The sequence below is a fragment of the Plecotus auritus genome (assembly GCF_963455305.1).
Source record: "Plecotus auritus genome assembly, chromosome: 1".
NCBI lineage: Eukaryota > Metazoa > Chordata > Mammalia > Chiroptera > Vespertilionidae > Plecotus > Plecotus auritus.
In genome coordinates, this window is record NC_137770.1 from 169,569,794 (window position 1) to 169,590,898 (window position 21,105).

General features: G+C 37.9%; 1 protein-coding gene across 1 annotated transcript in view; it reads left to right on the forward strand.

The window, feature by feature from the left end:
- Nucleotides 1–18,882, forward strand: part of COL25A1 (collagen type XXV alpha 1 chain) — a 513,960-nt gene extending 495,078 nt beyond the window's left edge. The window contains exons 36-41 of the mRNA XM_080655171.1: nucleotides 1,281–1,334; nucleotides 2,815–2,841; nucleotides 3,796–3,849; nucleotides 8,115–8,192; nucleotides 10,037–10,075; nucleotides 13,865–18,882. Coding sequence (XP_080511297.1) covers nucleotides 1,281–1,334; nucleotides 2,815–2,841; nucleotides 3,796–3,849; nucleotides 8,115–8,192; nucleotides 10,037–10,075; nucleotides 13,865–13,867 — 255 coding nt within the window. The 3' untranslated portion in view covers nucleotides 13,868–18,882. The remainder of the gene's footprint in view (nucleotides 1–1,280; nucleotides 1,335–2,814; nucleotides 2,842–3,795; nucleotides 3,850–8,114; nucleotides 8,193–10,036; nucleotides 10,076–13,864) is intronic.
- The last annotated feature ends 2,223 nt before the right edge of the window (nucleotides 18,883–21,105 follow it).

Genomic DNA, 21,105 nt, shown 5'->3' on the forward strand with positions numbered 1-21,105 from the left:
CTAAAATCAAGAAAAATAGAACCTTGGATGAGGATTTAAAAAAGGAAGTTACCTAAGGCCATACAGATAGTTAGTGACAGGACTGGAATTCAAATTTAAATGTGTTTTATTTCAAAGCCTGCCACTTTCCCGAAAGCAAATGCTGCTCTTTCAGTAATACTGCGTGAAAGTTCAAAAGCATTTATCGTATTTGTTTTCAGTGGCCTCCCTATTCTTTATGTGCTTCTGGGTGACAGTGCTAATTAGCTCCACCAATCCCAACGTTTAGATTAAAGAAGAATGTTATCAGGGACTTTAAATGTGCTCAAATGGGAATCTGGAGTATAGACAAACACAGCAAAATACATGGATCTGCATTCATAGTGAGCAGCTGAACTTGGCACTTCACTCATGAGAAAGATTTGCTAACCTTTGAACTTCTTCAGAGGTGTGATAAAAGAAGGTAACATTTTCTGTCTGACCACTCGTATAAACATCATCATGACTCCTGAAGTTTTCACACTAAGTCCTGACAAACACATTAATTTTGGAGATGGGGGCAGAGGGGGTTTTCTACTTGAAACGCAGAATATCTTTTTCTCTGTCATTGCAACTATTTCATATTCGTGGGACCACCTCCAATTACACTTATTCTTTATAAGCATTCAAGATTATCATTTAAGCCTTGGCTGGTTTTTCTCAGTGGTTAGAGCATCAGCCCATACACCAAAGGGTCGAGGGTTCGAGTCCCGGTCAAGGGCACGTAACTGGGTTGCAAGTCTGATCCCCAGCCCTAGTGGGAAGCAACCAATCAATCTGTCTCACTTCTCTCTCTCTCCCTCTCTCTCTCTTCCTCTCTCTCTCTCTTTCTCTCTCTCTCTCTCTCTCTTTCTCTCTCTCTCCCTCCCCAATACTCTCTCTAAAAATCAATGGAAAAAATATCTTTGGGTGAGGATTAACAATAATAAATAAATACATAAATAAATAGTAACTTAAAATAATTTGTAACAAATAAATGTTTCACATTAATGCCCAAAAACCCAAATACAGCATCCTAGACATGCTGGTCCTTTGGCACAACCAGGCAGTGGAAGTCTTATGCTCTTTCTAAGGTGATTTAATAAAATCATCTTATGTAGATTACTTTTACTGTATCATTGACAGCAATTCTGGAAGAGCCTGAATCTTTGGTATTTTGATAGAATGATAATTCAGATAGGAGTTTTACACACAGGCCATTAGGGCACAGGTGTGAATATTGGTGTCTGTGTCTGATTTGAACTTTCTACCTTTTGTTTTAGGGCGAAAAAGGAGCTGTGGGAGAGCCCGGACCCAGAGGGCCCTATGGCCTGCCTGTGAGTTCTCTGTCTCGTGTGCGGTCTCCACCTTCAGCATCCACAGATCACGTAATCCCTCCCTTGTGGGACCAGCTAATCATATTACAGGAGCAAAAACAGTCCACTCATTCTCTACAACCCCAGTATCACCATGTCCTCCAGAGACAGGTCACATTCATGTCATCCTCCCACTCACGTACAGACACATGCCCTCACATGTCACAAGACTGAGAGGATCAGAGCTTGTCCATTGATGGACAGCACCAGCCTAAAGGTGGGACTCCCCCTGTCCAGTGACGCCTTGCCCATACCATCTGACTGGACGCCCATGACTGGCACTTCTTTGGAAGGCCACTGTACCAGAAGTGCGTGTAGGAGCTTTATTTAAAACAACTTCCTGCAGATTTTATCTGTTCTCATGGGTTACTTACTAAAACCACTCTTGCTAATTAGTTATTTTTCAAATTGATGTTTATGATGACTCGATGTCTCTGATCCCTCTGTTACTGTCATCACAGGGGATCTTGAACATAGGATGTGGATTAAAATTCTCAGTGACACAGACTTCAAATTGAGGCCTCGGGTTTGCTTTAGGGCATTATCTTTGGGATCATCATAAATGATCCCATGGGGGTAGGGAAGGACTGCAATAGAAGTGTATGCTTGTATTGAGGTTTTTAACCCCGATGCACTTCCATATACCATGTACTTTCAGTTTTTATGAACTGAAATAACAAACTAAAGCCATCATTACTTCAATGCTAAAAGAGAGGCTGGTTTTAAAATAGATTTAAAGTGAAGGCTGATTTTTAAAATAGATTTCAGTTGACGGAATCAAAGCAACCTCTCAGGAACTCTGGGTGGATCCATTGTGAGGCACAGTAGGCACTGCCCTGATCATCTGCGCCCTGGGAGTGCATTTATCATCCTTGCACAACAGCCTTCTGGCTCCTTTAATGTTTGGGGATCATTCATTTACAAAGTTTACTTAAAAACAGTATTTTAAGTTGTGACCTTCACACCCTCAATATTTATGGACAAGGTGCACTCTAGCCAAATCCAAACTATATTTAACAATAAAGTTTGCACATTTTTTACTCATGTCTGAGCTCACTACTCAGAGAATTAAAGCAGCATTGATTTGCATACTGTATTAGTGCTGGTGTGTTTTTAAATCAGCTAAATGATTTTTGCTTTCAACTTAACTCCTGACTTGATAATTTGGATACCAACCATTCACCTTCAGCAAAAAAGCAAACTGTTTAACCTGATATATAAGAAAACATTTTCATGACTCTTACCAACAACATTAACAGTCATTTCACTTGATTTAGTGAAAAAAAAATGTGTAATACTAACCAGTAGAGGATCTTTTTCACATTGGTGATGGTGAAGTAGTTCTAATACTAGTGTTGCATGTGCAAGCAGCCTTAATGAAAACAATAACCTATTCATGAAACCTAAGAACACTAATATAGCTACTGTGGTTCTTTGGCAGGGGAAAGATGGAGAGCCTGGTCTTGATGTAAGTAATACATACAATGAACATCTTCCTATTATAATAGATGCTGATGGTCTCCATCATAATAACAGCAATAATACTTCTTATTGTTTCTGTACACATAGATATGCATACAACAAAAATTGCTATGCATATAAATAGCCTCATAAAATACACCAAGAGTGTTTGCATAAGGTAAACATTAAAGGGAAAAAGTAATTATCTGGTATAAAATTAATAATTGATAGTTGATAGTGCCACTTTAAAATACTTTCCCAAATTAGGGACACTCTCAACATTTGTACTTGAACCACTTATTTTAAAATATGCATAAAATTAAAGTATCTTTCACCTGCTACCCTTAGGTAATGGTGTATTACATCTATCCTCAAAGCTCTTATGCCATATTTTTTTAGCTGAAAGTCCCTATTTATCTTACAATTCTATAAATATAGAGAATCTCAAAAGTAAATGCCTCTTGAAATGAACACTGTTCATCCTGTATTAGGTGAATAATAACAATAGCAAAAGTAATAGTAGTTACTATTCATTGAGCAACTTGTATGTGCAGACATAATTCTGGTACTTTATTTCATCGCATTTAATGCTTCCACCAACAGTTGTATAGTAGATATCATTAACCCCATTTTAGAGTCAAAGGACTAAAATGCTGAGGTAAGTGATTTGCGCATGGCCACACAGAGCAGTGAATTCCCCAGGGTTCAAACTAGGATCCTGATATTCTCTCCACTGTACATTTCCTATGAGAAAAAGCAAGAAACCTATAGTATGTAGATAATTGACATGTTAGTAAACTATTATTTCTAAGTGCTACTTTCTCTAAGTTTTGAGATTGTTGGCGTGCCTTTTTCCTTTATATCTATGTTTCAGAAACATGCAATTTTAAATTTATTTTTTCAATTTGATTGTGCCACAGTTACATCAATAGATCTCTTTGGTTTGCTTTTTGTCCTCTAGGGCTTCCCTGGTCCACGAGGCGAAAAGGGTGATCTAGGAGAAAAGGGAGAAAAGGTGACCTCTGCATCCCAGCATGTGCCTGCTTGACCTTTGTCATGCTGTCTGCTTTGCTTCAGCTGTGCAGGTCTTTCCTGTGTCTACCCCTTCTCCGTCCTGTGCTCCAAAAACATGCTGATGCCTGATCTGAGGACTCAGCTCTTCACAGGGGAAGGAAGAAGGCTGCGCCGCTAGAAATAAGAGCACTGTCTATTATGGAAGAAAACATTATAATCCCCAGATAGCCAGGCTACTATTTTTCAACTACCTGACACCAGTGTGTTGAAAGATGTAATGTTCAGGGATTCTTGAAAGTGAAAAAAAAAAAAAAAGAATTACACATTAACGTAAACTGAAATAGCACAAATCCGTACTGGTTTTCTTGCCAAGTTCGCCCAACCCAGTAAAGCTTTAGTTATCTTCACAGCACTCCCAGGGAAGGGACAGGAGATATGTTCTGTGTCTTGATTTTTTAACTGGAAAAATAGAAGACAAGCAGTGTGACTGATAAACCCCAGTGAGTCCATTAGGCAGCTTTTAGGTGCTATAGATATTTTTAAGTGGAGATATTGGTGTATTTTCTGAGGTCATGTTTAGGTTCTATCTCAGGACCATCAGCTCCAGTGTACAAAGGAGCCAAAATCAGGCAAAAGGGTTTTCTGTCTGACAGTAAAATTTAGATTATAGATTTTTAAAATCATTTTTTTTTCCTTTTCTCTCCCCTTTGCTTAGATCTTTGAAGAATAATTTTTTACAGTTCAAATGTAAATTGCACTTTCACAGTTCAATTATATTTCTCAGAGTAAATCATGTCCTGATCTATTTAACAACACACTGTTTCAAAACCCTAGAAAAAAAATTTTTTTAACAGTGAAGTTCATAGCTTTTGAAAAGCAAGGCCAAGTGAGAGTTGTCAAAGAAAGAAAGGTATGAAGACTGCTCTGTATTCTACAGGCCTTAGGTATCACTTAGCTTCCCATTGGTAAGAGAGTTCATGTGAGTGGTTATGTAAAAAGCACCACCACCACCACCACCATAAATATGATTACATTTATTGAGCACTTAAGTGTTTTCCCAAAAGTGATAGTCTTTTCAACCTCATAACAACCTCCTGAAGTTGGTGCTATTTTGTTCCCATTTCACAGGCAAGGAAGCTGAGGCAAAAAATAATAATTTTTATTCTGAATTACAAATTCTAACTATAAAATATAAATGTACTGGTACTTTAGCTCAAGGTATGTGTGCTTTAAATATTATAGTTTTTCTATTTACCTGATGGGTAGTATGAGTGCAAAATCTTACTCAAAAGTATGTCACCATTATGAGGATACTTACTTTAATGCTCTTTTAAACAAAGAAGAAAATACCAGCATTTTAACTTATGAAAACACTAAGCTACAAATTTAATCCTCAGAGTAATGTTAATCACCCATACAAAATGTTTTCATATTTCAGATTCCATGTATAGAAGTTTTATCTATAGGAAAATTAGATTCTAAATGTGAACACTTTATGCATAGCATTCTTTGACATGGGAGATAAATATTAGCAGGAACCCTTAATGTGTTCATACCCACATGGACAGATGGTTTTGTGTTATAAAACTATGTTGATTAATAATAACACTGATATATTGTTCTTTATACAATCATGTCTGTGCCCTAGCTGGTTTGGTTCGGTGGATAGAGTGTCACCCTGCAGACTGAAGGGTACAATCATGTCTGTGCCCTAGCTGGTTTGGTTCGGTGGATAGAGCGTCACCCTGCAGACTGAAGGGTCCCAGGTTCAATTCCGGTCAAGGGCACGCACCTCCGTTGCAGGATCCTCCCCAGCCTGGCCCTGGTATGGGGCACATGCAGGAGGCAACCAATTGATGTGTTTCTCTCTCATCGATATTTCTGTCTTTCCCTCTCTTCCACTCTCCCTAAAAATCAATGGAAAAATTCCCTCGGGTGAGGATTAAAAAAAAAATTGTGTCTGTTTTTCATAACGCTTGAAGTTTACAAAAATATTATTGAGAAATTATTCCCCAAATCTCAGTCAACATCAGTATGACAATGCTTTTTGGTTGAGTTATTAATATGAGTTGATTTACCAAACAACGAAGTGAATTCTAAATTAATAAGACCTAACACACCTGGTGTCAGTCACACCTTTGTGACGAAGGAGAGTCCACTGCCTCCTGGGAGGAAAGAATTCACCTAAACAAGTTTACATCCATTTTATGTCATGGCACTGAAGTTATTTGCTGACGAAGTAATTTGATTCATTCCGCATGAGTGAGCAATTTACTCCCCAATGCTCCTCCCAGCTTACTTCCTGTCACACCTGCTCCCATTTCACCCTGGCTTCTCCGGGCTTTGTCTTTAATCATGATCAACTAAACCACACAGAATTTCACTCTTTCCCGGGTGTTATAGCAACCCGAGTGTTCTTGATTCTGAGCCTTCTGATGCAACCTTTTTGGCACACAGGACAGAAATGAGGAGCTTTCGCGCATGCAGTCAGAATGAATACGTTAATTTGAATGCATATCTCATATTTCTGTTATGTGTATGTCTTTTTACCTTTGAATATTCATGTTGTTTGGCTTCTGAAATTATTCCATTTTATCGTAACTGCCATCCTGATTGCAGAATGAATACCCTAATCTAAGTATATGTTGTATTTTGTACTCGCCAACTTCTTGTCTGTAAATATGCAGATATTTATGTTAATGTAAAACCGCTGAGGTGCCTTCCTTCCTTCTCCTCCTTTTGCCTCCTTTCCTAAATTCCGCCATCCTTCTGACCCACGCAGATTTCCACAACCTTTACCTTGATTCCTAAATACTAATTTCCATGGCTACCTCCCCACTATGTTATTATCCTGCCTATCTCATTTTTAGTGTTAGCTCAGCTAAGTCCAAACTGCTTTTCCTCTCCTGAACAGAATTTATTTTTAATTGTAAGTAAGCTGGAAACCCATTTACCATTGTGAGCACCTGGCATGAGATCAATAAGAGTGAATTAAAGAAGATCCCTGTGATTAAAATAAGTCCATTTCTCCCATTGGTATTGCTAAGAAGTATTAGCACTTTTTAACTTTATTTATCTGATTTAATAAGGAAATTACTTGCTCTTAGTTATCTGAAAACAAATGTTAAAATAAATAGAAGCATATTTTAATACATTGAATATTTTTTAATGAAAGCTACAAAAAATAATGTCATAAAATTGTTTATATTTCAAAAAGGTAGATGCTGTTAATATTCTTTTCTCTGGCTCAATGTAGCTTTCACCTATTACAGGATTACGGAGAAAACAAGTTGACAGGTATTGAAAATTGTTCGAAGTATCCATTATTCCTCTGAACCGCACCTGCACTGGCTGGCTTCAGTACAGTTGATATCACACACACACACACACACACACACACACACACAGCCCAGATCCATGGCAGAAACACCTCCTTCAAAAGGACCACTGCACCAGGCTCTATGTCAGCACTGCTCCTCCTTCGTGATGGGTTGGCCTTTGGTCTCCTTCTATCAAATTATTGAGTATCGTAAATAAAATGCCACATATCATTACCCAGAATCCATTGTCACTCTGTTATTTTTATAATATCATGCCTTACCTAAACCAGAAAACAATGGTAAATGCCCTTCCAAACTTCTATTGGCTAAGTAATCTTTTGAATCACCATTATTTACCCCCGTCCAATAAAACCTGTCTTTTATTTAAACCCTTGTATCCACAGGGGGAAAAGGGAAAGAAAGGCAAAAAGGGGCCTAAAGGGGAGAAAGGAGAACAGGGTGCCCCTGGATTAGATGCACCTTGCCCGTTGGTATGTCTGACTCATGCAACTCTGACTTCAGATGTCATGTGTGAGGGGATAAGCTGGGAGAAGAGCAAGCTGGAGGGACCTATAAGAGCTGGGGTTCTGATGGGGTCATTTAACATGGACTACAAGGTATTAGAACGAGCCCTGTGGGTAATCCCATTATGTTCCACACCTCGTGTCTGGCCACCAGCTCTGCCTGGTTTCTTAACACTCAAGTGTTGATCCAACATGAATGGAGGCTCCAAAGAGGAACCAGCATGGTTCTGTACTTCTCAACAGAGGCCCCGGTTCCCAGTCAAGCCCTCATGATATGTGGAGTTTTGTCCAACTTCACCGCATGTTACTTTGCACTTCCGAGTTGCTCCTCTCCCAGCATCTTATTGTGGTTATTTCTTTAGCAGAATTTGTGCATAAGTGATTTCTTGTTAGTAACGTTATGAGTTAATCTTTACAAACAGGGATTCCGTGGCATTAAGGGGGAAAAAGGGGAGCCAGGCCAGCCTGGCCTGGATGGGCTGGATGCCCCTTGCCAATTGGTACAGTATTTCTCTTTCCTACCACCCTGCATGCAGTTCCTTTGTTTATTACATATTCATCTCTATGGGTGTAAAGTGGTGCTTCTGGACCAAGCTTTACATGATAAACACACTACATGCATGTGCATGAATGGCTCCTTCCGTGACACTGCAGAGTGAAGAGAGCGACCATGCATGTCTACCAATGACTGGAAACTAATCTCCTAACGTTCTCACAACTGACATGAACCGGGACTGCCTTCTGGGGGATATTAATTTATTCAACAAATAGTTAAAGATTACATTAACATTACATGAAAGGCTTCTATGTAAAGGCACAGCTAGCCCATAACTTTGGGTTTTACCCCTAAATTGAACTTTTTTTTTTCCTTTTCCTCTAAAGGAAATAAAGGCATTTTTGCCTCTTTCACTAAATTTCTGTCCAGCTGTAAGGCCAAACCTTCGGAGTGAAGCCTCTGCGGTCAGGAGTAGCCATTTCTAGGGAATGCGGTTAAGAGACTGCAGGGAAGTAAACCAAGCTTCTTTGAGCTTCTAAAGATAACAGTCTACAGCCCAAGCTCTCCTCTTTGTCACATAACCTTTTGATTTAATGGTCTCTCCTTTTGAAACTCACTTTCCTAAAGTGGACAGAACTCCCTTATCTCCATTGGCATGAATCCCAAATCCTCCTTTTACTAAAATCTAAAATTCTACTGGGTGATCCTTCTCCTTGTACCAATCTGGCATTACCGAATTTTTCCCAAATATCTTATAAAGCTATTTCAAAAGCAGGGTTGTTGTTTTTTTTATATTGTTTTTAAAAGTATATTCATATTTTCTGAGGTGTAAAGGAAAACATTTTATGATAGTGTTGATGGTAATATTTGTCTGCATGTCCTTATATTGTTTTTTAATGCTAAGCATGTTTCTATAAAGATAACTTTGTTTCTCAAGCCTTTTAAGAGATTGCGTTTATAGAAAAAAATTGTATTCAGTTCATAATTACAATTAGAAAATATCAATGTGAAGTGCCCAGCCTTTTATTTTGTTTGCTTGGTAATGATAATAAATAATAGTTTACAATCATTTCGTTGGGTGGAAACACAAGCATGCCTCATCACATCCCAACTCTCCCTGCTTTATTTATATCATTTGTATCTGAAGAGTGTTCACACTTTAAGTAAAAATAAATTTTGCAGCATTTAGGAACCCCAGGTTTATTCAGAATTTGTTAACCGGCTTCTAAAAAATTTTAATAGAAAAATTGATGAATTCTATGAATAACATTTTACTGTAAATATATAGATAGGCTGCCTATGTTTTAATTTGGTTGATTAAATATATTCCAATATATCTGCTTTCAATATAGAAAAGTGAAAATAGCCTCTGAATAGCTATAAACTTCAGATAGAAATGGTTCATCATTGTTTATTCATCATTATCATGCATTCAACCATAGACCATAGTGACCAGGAAGTGAAGTTATTTCAGTTTACTTAATAAAGATAATTGTGAAATATATGTAAATGAAATTAGGAGGAATAGTACAGATTTGTTATCCCAAGGTAGAACTGGGTAGACCACTATGCTTTGTAAATTGCTTTTTCAAAATTAGGTGTATTTTCTTATACTTTATGTATTTTCAAAATGTGTACTCTCCCTAAAAAAAAACATTTGAATTTTCTTCATTTTAATTAACCTTAGGTATTATATTGGGAGTTTATTGTTAATAATTAGAAAAATATGCCTATGACTAAGGCTACTACTGAGTAGAAATCCATCTTTTAAGACACTGAGCATGTGAATCATGAAGTGTGATCACTTTTGTGGAACCCAAGGAATTCTTATTCTTCTCTTTAAAACAGGGTCCAGATGGATTGCCCATGCCTGGCTGTTGGCAAAAGGTAGGGTTTATGGAATCATTTCTAAAAGAAGCACTCTCCCTTTCTCTCCACCTGGCCTAGCCTTTTCCATTTAGAGCAGACCTTTTGAATTTGACATTGCTAAAAGTTGTTTGGCTATTAAAAAGAAAAAGATACCACCTTCAGAATATCTTTCCATTAGTATGTTTACTGCTGATTTCTTCCTGAACTGAGGAGTGAAAACAGTTCCCAAGAAACGCTGTGATTTGGGACCTTCCCCATCTAGTCCTTTCTTTGGATGGAAAGGGGCAGGCAGTGCATCTCTGTAATGGTTTGCTTGTCTCTCAATGACCTCCTTGTATTCCTAATGTTTAAAACTACTATTGACTGTCATTGTTTTTCTATTTATATTCAGTTACTTAAGTAAACATGCAAATACATGGTAGAACCCTGTCAATATTAGTCACAAAGCTGAGAAAGCAGAAAATGTAAGCATGATCTTTTTTCTTCATTGATGTCTTGAGTTACTTAGAAGATTCTGGTTATATTTAAGTTGCTGTCCTTTGTACTAGTTTATTCTAGCCTCCTCATATAGCTTCCTATAACCATTGTGTAGGAAAAGAAACTTATCCTAACAGAGAGCTTTCTATGTAACAAGCCCTTTTATATGAGGGGTATCATTTTATTTAATTGTCACAATAACCCCCTATGGTGTTATCCTCAATGATTCCGATGGGGAAGCTGAAATTCAGAGAGGTTAAGTAACTTCCAAGGCACAGAGCTAGTAAGTAACAGACCTAGAAGCAGGAGATGGGAAGCAATGGACGAACCTTAAGCAGGGAAAAGCTGTGTCTCTGCTGTGCTGAGGGAGTACCAAACCTTTACACAATAATGTGTGAACCTGTAAAGGACTGTGCATGCATGCTACTGAAGGATGAAGGAACTCCACTGATGTAAAAATAAGCCAGGAGGAAGCATCCATGCTGCTTTGATCATTTTTATTTTTTTTTCCTCTAAAACCTTGTGGTTTATTCAGTTATTTTTGACAGGCATGTTTCACCGACAAAGTTATATAAAACTATGTAGGATTGCAGAAAGATGAAGAGAAACTTAACTCTCCTGGTTTCGTCTTAGCTCATCAACTGCGTTGGTGAGATCCTGTGTAACTTACTCTCTTGCTTGACCACTCTCACCCCACTTGACCAGGGAAAGAAACACCTTCCTTCTTTCTGGGCAACGTCACTTATTTAGTAGCTTCCCAAACTCCACTTTCAGCCTGTCAGATAATTATCTCAATCACACCTGAGGTCAAGTGGTTCTCAGGAAGATGGGCCTATCATCATATTCTTCTTCACCTGAGAAAAGTATCCTTTCACCTCATAACCCCTGTTCTCGGAATGTTTAATACATCCTGAGCTGGGATTACCATGTGCTCTTTGACCTGTAATCTAATATTACAATGTTTTTTTAATACATTGGCACAACTGATACGAGGTAGATGTGAAAGCCTTATTTTGCCAGCCTTCTAATACTACTCAGAACTTGGTTCATATAATTTTCAGCTGCTGCTAAATCACTTCCTTTCTGTGAGGGCATAATAATGGCAACAAACAAAGCACTCATCATCTTTTAGTTCATAAAAAGGCCAATCCTAATAGTAATGTGTCTGGCATCAGAAAATCAGATATTTCCCTTTTAAGTACTCATTTCTCCACAGAATAGATACCATGGTTTCCATAAGATCAAGGATTTCTTAAGTCTCGCATCTTTTTATATAAAAAAATAATAATTCAATGATAAAACTCAGTATTGCTTATCACACTCACAACACACACAAAAACAAATCATTGGAATCAACCTCTCTCAACACCCTCCTCCCCAAAAAGTAGAAACAATTAGAAAAAATGGAATGTTCTAAAATATGTGGTCAATTTAGCTATCTCAGTGGTTGGTTTGCTGCTGTGCTGACTAATGAGTTTGCCCACCACTGAGCTATCTGAAATACACTTAGTCAAACCAAATTATTTTTTAAATATTTTTAAAAGAAGTCCAGTAGATTCCTTATTTAGTCCTGTTTTATGTGGATCCTCCTTTTAAACATTATTGTTTATTAGCCTCCGGAGCATAGTGGTAAATGTTTGAAAATTCAGATTGAGGCAGCCACCTAAATCACTATGATTAATGAGCAAGTCCCTTTGGTTATGCTGCTCTCTAATAATTTTTTTTATGCGAAATGATTTGATCTTTGTTTAAGTTACTTTTCCTATTAGGTACAGTTCAGTTTTCTGAATTTTGAAGAGTAATGATGTACCAGTTCATAGTGTAATTCATACAGTGAGTAAATGGCAGCATTTATGGTTAAGAAAATACTTACAGACTATTAAAGTCATATCCATCCCCATGTGGAGATTAAAACTATTTAATCAGCCCTAACCGGTTTGGCTCAGTGGATAGAGGGTGGGCCTAGGGACTGAAGGGTCCCAGGTTCGATTCCGGTCAAGGGCATGTACCTTGGTTGTGGGCACATCCCCAGTAGGGGGTGTGCAGGAGGCAGCTGATTGATGTTTCTCTCTCATTGATGTTTCTAACTCTCTATCCCTCTCCCTTCCTCTCTGTAAAAAATCAATAAAATATATTTTTTAAAAGCTATTTAATCAGAAAAATACTTGCAGCTTTTGTATTTTTTAATGTCTTACTAAACCTTATTTTTCCAGGTAAAGCTAACAAGTTTTTAGCAGAACCTTCCTAAAACAAGATGACAGATTTTTTTTTAATGTTTTTATTGATTTCAGAGAGGAAGGGAGAGGGAGAGAGAAATAGAAACATCAGTGATGAGAATCATTAATGCCTCCTGCACGCCCTCTACTGGGGATGGAGCATGCAACCTGGGCATGTGCTCTGACAGGGAATCCAACCCTGACCTCCTGGTTCATGGGTCGATGCTCAACCACTGAGCAACACTGGCCATATTCTCTGGCATGGACACAACATGCATAAACATGGAGTGAACTCCATCTCTAAAGATCACAAAGTTCCCAGCCTCTCTTAGGCACATCTAATGAAGCATCTATTTTTCTTGGAGAGAGAAAAACAAATGTTTTTCATTAACGAACTGGAAATTTTACTTTTCTCAATGATTTTTATTTTTGAGTAAAAGTTACCATCTCCAAGATCTGCTGTATAAGTTTATACTTCAAAGATGATTGGCCCTCAGTTCTCTCAGACTTAATTTTAGTTCTAGGAAAACCTTAATAATTATGGCTGTTCAAAATGAGGAACCAGAGATTTATGGTATCTTAGATCACAGTGGAACCTGTAATTCAGCTTAAAGACCTGCTAGCAGGCTGGTGTACCTTGCCTATCATCCACAGCAGGGCAGGACTAACAAAAGGAAAGAGGAAACAGGAAGAGTCCGGTGTTGGTGAAGTAAGTAGTGCCACTGAGGTCAGAATCCTCAGCCATTCCCGCACTGTGTTTTAATGTTTGGAGAGGTTATGGAAGTTGTAAACAGGACATGTATTTTAACTATGGCACATATATGCTAAAAATCCTAACTTTCTGCTTTCCCAGAATAGTTACTGAAACAAACACTTCCAGAAACTTCTCTGCAGCAAAAGGAAAATGTGGGTTGAATCTAGGATGGAAATTTTGATGACACTGGAGTTTTAGGAAAGTAATGTGTAAGATCCATATTGATTGGCTCATTGATTGACAAACAACAACTCTATTCAGGGTTCTACCAGTTTTCTTAAAATAAATGTTAATTTGGAATTTTTATCCCAGACCACTAATTCTATATATTTGTCTTTTTTGTTGTTTGTTTTTCTGCAGTGATGAAACTAACCTTCCAAGCATGAAGTTGTGTATATAGTGGTCCACTCTTTATATTTATAGTTGAAAATTGAATTGCAGATTTTACCAAGTCTGAGATATGTTTACATATAGCTGCTTCTTCCTGTTTGCAGTAGTACACGTGTCCATCTTTTCTTCGCTTACATCTAAAATTGGGCAACAGGTGAAACTAGTGAGAAGCCTGCAGAAAACTATAGATCATTATCTCTTTATCTTACGTAAAGATGCCTATTTATATGGACATATCAGTGATAGAGAATGATTGTTCTTGTTATTTTCTTACTTTGGGCTTGCTACTTGCATGGACTAAAGGGGCCATGAAATAGTTTACATAAAATTGTGACCAAATATGGACTCAAAACTATGAAAATGTACCATACTGACCGATGTTAGCGTTTATCATCACATCCCTACTCACCTTCACTATCAGCACTGAGTTCACACCACCCATTGAAACTGACTAAAAAAGCATGTCCCTGCCAGACCTGCCTGTTGTTGTGCACCTTCACATGCTAGCATGCCTCTTGATGAGTCCTTCAATCACATCTGAGCTTTTCTTTCTTTTGTCATCTCAAGGGGGTTACACCATGGCTTATTGCCAAAAAGAGATAAAGTGGTGGAGAGCACACACACAAGTGGTCTTGTATTTTGAGGGCGTTGCAGTCCCAACTGCTGATCTACAGCTTCCAGTATTGTGGGCTCACGTGGCCACCTTGGTTGAAATATCAAGGGGCTGAGCTGGTGTGCCTCCGGTTTTCCTTGGGCTGCCCTTGGCAGTGAAGACCAGGAAAGAGGACCGGTTCAGTATCCTGGCTGTCTCTCCTGTGACCAAGTAGGAAAGAGGTGTAGGAGTGCAGGCACCCAGAACAGCAGACTTTTTCTTCTAATAAACTGAATTCAAGCAGGTGTTAGTATGGGTGCTTTTGGAAAATGACAGAGACATACAGCTCTTCTTTGGCGTAGAAGATTCTTGGAATGGCAGCCCCTGTTTCTTAGTAAAGGGTGTGTCCCTCCTGACGAAGCTCAGGTTGCTGAAGAAATCACACGTCCTGAAGGCGGCTCACTCCACAGTCTCTACTGAAGCTTATGTGAGAGCCTCCGTTCTCTCCAAAATCGAACTCATTTCAAACATTTTCTACAAAGTTCTAGAAACAGAACATGTTTCCAACTCTTTCAAATACTTTTTCTTTTCTTTCTTTTTTTATTCCAAGGAATACTAAGCTGAAACTCTTTTGTCATATTTGTTTGAACTTTTTTTTTTTAAAGAAAAGTCTTCAAATTCTAGTAACGGAACCAATAATCAAGATGACGTTTTACTAACTTTCTTTCTTGTTATGAATAATTGAAGAGAATGTAAAAGAAGCTCCACTTTCACTTCAGTCATTGTAAAGTATCAAAGTTAAGAAATTTTTTCTGTACTTTTTGACATTCTTTTTCATATGATGAATATAACATACATAGTGATTATCACTTAAGATAAAGTCGAACAAGATTTGGTCACATTTGATAGTATTAACTCATTTCTATTTTTTATAGTTCTACTTAGATATAAGTTTTGTTTATATTTAGATTTCTTTATCTTTTTTTACATTTCTTATGCACAGACCAAATCTGAGATCTCAGAAAGCTGTGAAACATAGTTGCCATCTAGTTTCCATTAAGAGTATTTTTTCATCTTCTTGCTCAAAAGTTACCTAGCTGTATTAGACTGAGCATTTCTTTGCACAGTAACGTGTTGGTAGCATGTTTTGAAATGGCTTATTCTACATGGAAGAGTTCCATTAGGAGGAACATCATCAATGAGGAATAGTCACTTTTAGCTCATGGGGCAATATAATTTTTCTCTGGACTCAACACCATTTTGTGGGAAATTTTCTAGTTTCATGCATAGGTTGTTACCACCAGAGGGGAAACTAATCCATCATTGACTTGGGCTGACAGTAATTAAGATATGATTATAAGACAAGGATCCTAAGGTCCTTATGATCTCTTTTATATTATATAACCAAATGCTCAATTATCACATTGCCTTCTTTTTATTTCCATTAAGTTTTCAAGATTGGAAAGATGTTCAAACTATTACCCCATCTAATTGGTCACATTTCTAGTAACATTCCACACTCTGAAGCCAATTTGGCATTTTTAAAACAATAGAGGGCATTTTTCTAATGATCTCTTCTATGACATGGTTAGGATGAGGTATTATCATTCAATGTCTGAAATGACTTGTCTTAAATAGATTGGAAAAATGAACTAAAGCGGGTAGAACTACAGTATTTTCAGGAAACCAAATAGTAGTGTCTTGAGAAAAATCTGGTGGCTATATTTCATTCTATGTATCTTTCTTACTCCTTTAGTATAAACAGGTATCAAGATGGATCACTATTTAAAACTTGCACAGCTTCTAAAGAGAATACCTCAAAAGATAATCATTTTATGTACAAATTTTTTTTAAATACAGCCCTTAAGAATATTGTTCTGTCCTATATGTATATTGGGTTTTTGCTCTGATTTTACAACATTGACTTTTATTCCATGATTAAGGAATAAAATTATTAACTTCCATTACATTTATTTCCTTTGGACAAACAAAGGGATGATAGCACTCCTCTTTGTTCAGTGGAATTACTAGGTCTTAACCACTATGGATAATCTTAAATTTTTGGTTCCTAAAATATTTTCAACCATCCATTTTGTCATCAAATAATTGCCAAATGAACTAATAAATTATGTTTGCTGATATATGTGTTGGCAGATACATATTTTTCTTAAAGATTTCTTTCTTTTAATTTATATTATTGAATAGAGGATTGAGATAAACCCCTGAAAGACACAATGGAAATAAGTCAAAAATCAGGTTCTATTTCTGATAAGCATCTTTTAAGGATACCAAATTGGTATGTGTTTTAGCTTTAAAACTGTTTTTCATTTATGTTGGTGCTGATGTATTTCTTTTATTTTTCTTTATGGACAGTGCAACTCTACTATGGATTTCACTTCTCAGTTTAATAGCATTCCTAAACTGTTAGTGTGTGGTTTTATTTTTTCGTGTTCATGAATTTGTTGTAATTATGTTTCAATGACCAGTCTTTTTAAATGTAAAACAAAACAAAACAAAACAGTATAACCTGCAGATGATGTGTCCTTACTTGGATCATGGATCCTCTTATTACATGTTCATATGCTGTATGCCTTTCATCAACTTTCATTCTCATCTTTTAACTGACACAATTTGATTAAGTGTGGCAAAACCAGAATTAGATGTCTGCATACATTCATAGCATACAAATATTCCTAAATTTTTCTTCTAGTTTTTATTTTCATTATAAAAAGCATTCTTGGATAGTTTTTCTTTTTTATTTGATTTTATATAAAAAATTGAGAATATCTTGAATTTCCACCTCCCAAAAAATGTCTGTTCTTGAATTTACTTCCTGTGCATCATGTTCTAAAGGGACAGCAAGAACTTACCAGTATACATCTAGTAGTTCATCCTACATGTCCTTTCCTGGCTTGGAAAGTGGTCAGATCAGCATGTCAGTAGCTATGGAAAAATTGTCTTTGGTAGCTTATATTTTTATCACTTGGAAAATGTGCTTAATTTTCCAAGGTTTAAATTTTTTAATGTTCCTATTGTAGCATAAAATGTTAATACCATTTTTCATCTTTTCTTTTCTGTTTTTGGCCCTATGTATGATTTTCTCAGAAGTCAGTTATGTTTGGTGAATGATGTTGTAATTATAGAAATATGCCAATATTGGCATCTTTCCTATTTCTTGATAATCAAGTAATATCAATAATTAACAGTACCAAAAGTGAACTTTTTTAAGTTATACCAAAACAAAACACAAAATCCCTGCTATCTCTAGAAAGTCAAGACCATAGCAACGTATTCATATATTCTCATAAATAACAATTACCTGTGTTTGATTCTGGCTGTTAAAATTATTCATTCCTAATGGGATTAACATGATTGACCAATGATGATTTTGTCAGCCTTCAGTGTGTACTTCTACTTTTGTTGAATAACTTCACATTGACTAGATTTACTGTATGCCATATCAGAGATACCCTTCCAACTTAAATTTTTAGTGGGTTTAATTTTCATTAATACAATACTGAAACATTTTAATGGCATGTCTGATTTTTTTCATGTATTTAAATGCGTAAGATTTCCTGTGCTGCTTCTTGACAGAACTGTCCTTTTGGGACTAGGAAGACTTTTCCAACCTGACCAGTTATGATTTATTGATAACTTAATAAATTACCATCATTTCTCAAAATGCGGTTGATAAATTGGATTCACAAAAGAATGTCTTATTATTGACATTTATGTGAATGTTCTTTATGCTGTTGTAAATGTTTCATGCAACTTAATAACATTTTTAAAAGATGTATGTATCTGATTTTCCTTTAGAAAATATTATATTTTTATTTGTATTTTTTACATTTTAAAGTTCATCTCTATGTGCAGCTATTTTTATATTGCCAAAAAAATCACATGAATACAAAATAAGAGGAAAATGCAGAAAACATATTTTGGCAAGCATTACACTGCATATTTTTCTTAATGTTTTGTGGGCCAGTCTCATGTAATTGATTATTCTAAGAATGTGTTATGTGTTATCACTGTAAATATGGCACAAACCTGTTTTTCTCAGCAGTGTAAATAATTGAAAGATTGAATTCTCTCTGCTTGATTTCTTATTTCAGTTTCATTTTAATTTCTCCTGCTGACATTGCTGAATCAAAAGAAGCGTGTGGTTTTCAATTTGCAGTTTGAAGATAATTGCATTATGTTCAGTTTCTCATTTGTCTTTATTTGCTTTTGTAACTTGTTTACAGGGTTCCTAGTTTGTGAGAAGTTGATCTTCAAAATTATTTTTACACTATTTATGACTTATTTTCATAATGTACAAAGTGTGTAATTACTACAATATTAATCCAAACAATGGTAATGAATTGAACTGTAATAAAGCTTTATTGATGTTCATGAATACCTTGGCCTGTTCTCTCTGATTTAAACATAGTCCATAAGTCATTTTATTCTACTTTTATACAATATTGCAATACCATCATTCAACTTAGTGCACATACCTAGCTATGATGATTTTCTAAAAAAAAAAAAAAAAAATGTACTCTCTGTTTCTGAGGTAGTAATGCCTCCAGGCTGAGCTTCCCCTCCAAACTCATCATTCTTCCATAATTATCCATCCTGATGGATTAAATTTCCTTGCACCCCATTAACTTATTTCCACCACATCAGATCAGTCATTATTACTCAACTAGAGGCCCGGTGCATGAAATTCATGCATGGGGGGAGGGGGTGTCCCTCAGCCCAGCCTGAACCTTCTCCAATCTGGGACCCCTTGAGGGATGTCCAACTGCCCGTTTAGGCCTGATCATGGTAGGACATCCCTCTCACAACCTAGGACTGCTGACTCCCAACTGCTCGCCTGCCTGCCTTCCTGATTGCCCCTAACTGCTTCTGCCTGCCAGCCTGATCACCCCCTAACCACTCCCCTGACAGCCTGATTGATGCCTAACTGCTCCCCTGCCAGCCTGTTTGCCCCTAACTGCCCTCCCCTGCAGGCCTGGTCCCCCCCAACTGCTCTCCCCTGCAGGCCTGGGTCCACCCCCAACTGCCCTTCCCTGCAGGCCCAGTCACCCCCAACTTCCCTCCTCTGCCAGCCTGGTCACCCCTAACTGCCCTCGCCTGCAGGCTTGATTGCCCCCAACTGCCCTCCCTTGCAGGCCTGGTCCCTCCCAACTGCCCTCCCCTGCTGGCCATCTTGTGGCGGCCATCTGTGTCCACATGGGGGCAGCCATCTTTAACCACATGGGGGCAGCCATCTTGTGTGTTGAAGTGATGGTTAATTTGTATATTACTCTTTTATTAGATAGGATAGAGGCCTGGTGCACAGGTGGGGGCCAGCTGGTTTGCCCTGAAGGGTGTCCTGGATCAGGGTGGGGGTTCCCTTGGGGTGTGGGGTGGCCTGGGAGAGGGTCCTGTGGTGGTTTGCAGGCCGGCCACGCCCCCCAGCAACCCAAGTGGAGGCCCTGGTATCTGGGATTTATTTATCTTCTATAATTGAAACTTTGTAGCCTTGAGTGGAGGCCTGGGCCTGCCAGGGTGTGCGGAAAGCTTGGCTTCCTCCATCGCCAGGGGCAACTCAAGCCTCCTGCTCTCTCCAGCTCCGTGGCTGCCACCATTTTTGTTGGGATTTACTTATCTTCTATAATTGAAACTTTGTAGCCTTGAGTGGAGGCCTAGGCCAGCCAGGGTGTGCGGAAAGCTTGGCTTCCTCCATTACCAGGGAAACCCAAGCCTCCTGCTCACTCAGTGGCTGCAGCCATCTTGTTTGGGTTAATTTGCATACTCGCTCCTGATTAGCTGGTGGGCATGGCTTGTGGGTGTAGCAGAGTGATGGTTAATTTGCATATTACTCTTTTATTAGATAGGATTGGAATGTAGTACACAGTGTTCGCTGACATGTATTGGGGAATGAATGACTGAACATCTCCACTCAAGTCACCAACTATTTACAGGTCCTGACTAAAAGCACACACTATTCAGTCCTCATCTTTCTTGCTCTTAACTAGTAGCATTAGATGCATTTGACCACAGCCACCATCTTACACACTCTTTCCTTTAGTTCCCATTTCCCTATACTCTTGTTTTCTCATGCTTTCCTTTCTTGTTTTCCTTTGCCAACTCTTCCTCCTCTACCTGATCATTAGATGGTGATCCTCAGGACTCTGACCTACATGCTTCTTTTGCTTTTGCTCTTCTCTGCCTCACTCACTCTCTCCAGGAAAGCACGTTCAGTCCCATGAAAACCAAGTTTCTAGCTCCACTACAGATTTTCTTCTCACTTCCAGACCAACTGTTATACGCATGTCCACCTGATTGTCTCACACCATCTTCACCTTCATACCTGGTTCTCTTCCAGACTTCCATATTATAGTGAACATACCATCCGCACCTGCCATCCAAGCCAAGACAAAAACTTCAGAATTGTTTTGGACACTGCCTCTCCTCACCCACCTATTCCCTCAAACATGCACCATCTAGTTCATTACCAATTTCCTTCCATTCTACCTCCTAAACATCTCTCAGATCCACCCCTTTCTCCTCATCTCCATTACTATTGCCTTAGTTTAGCCTCCCTCCTTTCTCTCTTGGACATTTAGAAGAGCCTCCTAACTGACCTCCCTGC